Raw genomic sequence first — 2,086 nt, 5'->3', positions numbered from 1 at the left:
CAAGGAAGTTTGGACAGATGTTCTCTAGGGAGATGGGTGACATAGTGACTTGTTCGCTGTCATGGCGTCGCATCAGATCAAGCGTTGTAAAGTTGAAACTGACCTCAAAGTTGAAACAGGGTGTCAATTTAGAAACATAAATGCGAAACGTCGTGACTCAAAACTTTGTAAGTTGAGGACTGCCTGTACTGTCTAATGCCAGACTCCATTATATGGTTTCTTTACAGAAGTCCTAGTTTAGGAAACAGTGGAACTGGCTTGCTTCTGTTATACTAGAAATGTGTGTAAATCAGGGACCTGGGAGCTTTTGTGGGGAGGTGAGAAGCCTCTATATGCTGCAGAGCAGATGTTTCCAAACATGGTTTTTTCTGGATTTTTAGAGACCAGGCTTGTGGTTATGGAAAGAACTTGGTTGCACCTTAGACTTGTCAGGCTCGGGTTGAGTCCTGGAGAGTACTGTTGATAACTTGAAAGCAGGAGAGAATTTGGCATGACTTTCAGTTTCCAGGGCACATTTACAGGAGTGTCAGTAAAAATATATATGTAAAATCTTGTGTGCAGGCTGAGCAAATTTAATCTTTAGATGTTAAGAGACTATAAATGTGGAAACGTGCACTGCCATGTTTGCAGTCCCCTTCCAAAGCAGAATTGTGTTTTCAGGAAATGATACACAGCAGATGGTTTCTTAGAGTAAGTGTTTAAGTTTCTTTGCACATCAGCAGTGTGATTGCCATCTCTCTTTTGTAATAAAGCTCAGCATTTGTTTTTTAACAGGCAATGTTTATTTTGATGTCAGATCTTGGGGAAACAAATATGGAAAGCTGACTAGTATTTATCCTGATGCACAAGAAGAAACAGGTATGCTGACATTCTTGACTAGTTTTATAGCAGTACTTCTTGTATCAGTCAAATGCTTCCTGAAATTTTGATTATCCTTTGAATGAAGTTCTAATAGTAATATCTGAAATGGTATGTACTGTGCTGTTACTACTATTTGATAACCATGGAGAATCTTTGCTGTTTTTTCTTACTGTGCGTTTAAGGATTCCACCTTTTCCCCAATTTTACTCTATTTACATATAGTTCTCTTACTGGAAAATTGGGAAGTTATTCTGTAACTAATGGATAACTTGTTCTTGGATTCAACGAATGATAAATTGTCTCTGCTGATTATTTTTTGCAAAGATAGCTTTGCAAAGACAGCCTGGATTATTTCTTGCAAAGAAATCTAAAGCCGGGCTAGCAGTGTGTTTTTTGTTTTCTGTCTTTTTAAAGAGAGGTAAGATTAGCCAAGATGCTGCTAGATTTTCCCCAAATGACTGGGGACTATATATTCCAGAGATTGATTCTGGCTGTTGTGGCATTCTATGGTGGATATTTTTCAAATGAGCTATTCAAACCAATTGTGTGCATGTCCTTTTTTGGCCTACTCTAGGAATGAGTTGCCCTGTGAGAAATCCCTTGTTTTGCACAAAGCAAAGCAATCTTGATGATCTTCAGTGACATGGAATTTGGATATATCATCTGTCTAGTACTGTAATGCAGGATCTTTTCCAAACAACTGTCTTAAAAACAGACTTGCCTATAGAAAGAATTATGGTAGTTATAGGGTCTTCTGTAGTCCTCTACCATAAAACCAATATGTGTAATAGTTTCCAGGTGCTCTGGTAGGTTCTGGTTGGGACAGTCTTGGCTTCCTTGCTAGGTACAGCATATAGAAAATGTTCAGCTGCATCTATCCTTGCTTGCAGCTCATGACTTTTTTTTTCCTTTCCCTTGAAGTTAATATCCTCCCTTCCTTCACAATGACCTTGGGCCTGTCTGCCTGTGATGGACCCAGATTTAATTGGTCCCTGGTGGTTTCTTGTGTGTTGAGCTTGTTAAATGTGCAGCAGACCCTAGGACATAAGTGAGTGCTATTTTAAAGGCAGTGTATAGCTTGCAGCAAGGTGGACCTGACTAATTCCTCACATGGAAGCATTTGGCATAAGTTTTCAGTGTGGGTAATACTGTTTAAAATTTACCATTCCTTACTTTAAAAAAAAATCTTGTTGGGATTGCTGAACAAGTGCAAGAGAGCAAGGTA

The 2,086-nt window shown here is 38.9% G+C and overlaps 1 protein-coding gene across 1 annotated transcript in view; it reads left to right on the top strand.

Annotated features, from left to right (window-relative positions):
* Positions 1 to 2,086, top strand: part of CARS2 (cysteinyl-tRNA synthetase 2, mitochondrial (putative)) — a 75,810-nt gene that overhangs the window by 21,280 nt on the left and 52,444 nt on the right. Inside the window, exon 5 of the mRNA XM_019524905.1 lies at positions 775 to 858. Within this exon, the coding sequence (XP_019380450.1) occupies positions 775 to 858 (84 nt within the window). The remainder of the gene's footprint in view (positions 1 to 774; positions 859 to 2,086) is intronic.

The sequence above is a fragment of the Gavialis gangeticus genome, unplaced genomic scaffold (genome assembly GCF_001723915.1).
Source record: "Gavialis gangeticus isolate Ggan-Ray unplaced genomic scaffold, GavGan_comp1, whole genome shotgun sequence".
Lineage (NCBI taxonomy): Eukaryota > Metazoa > Chordata > Crocodylia > Gavialidae > Gavialis > Gavialis gangeticus.
This window is presented reverse-complemented; position numbering and strand designations above follow the sequence as displayed.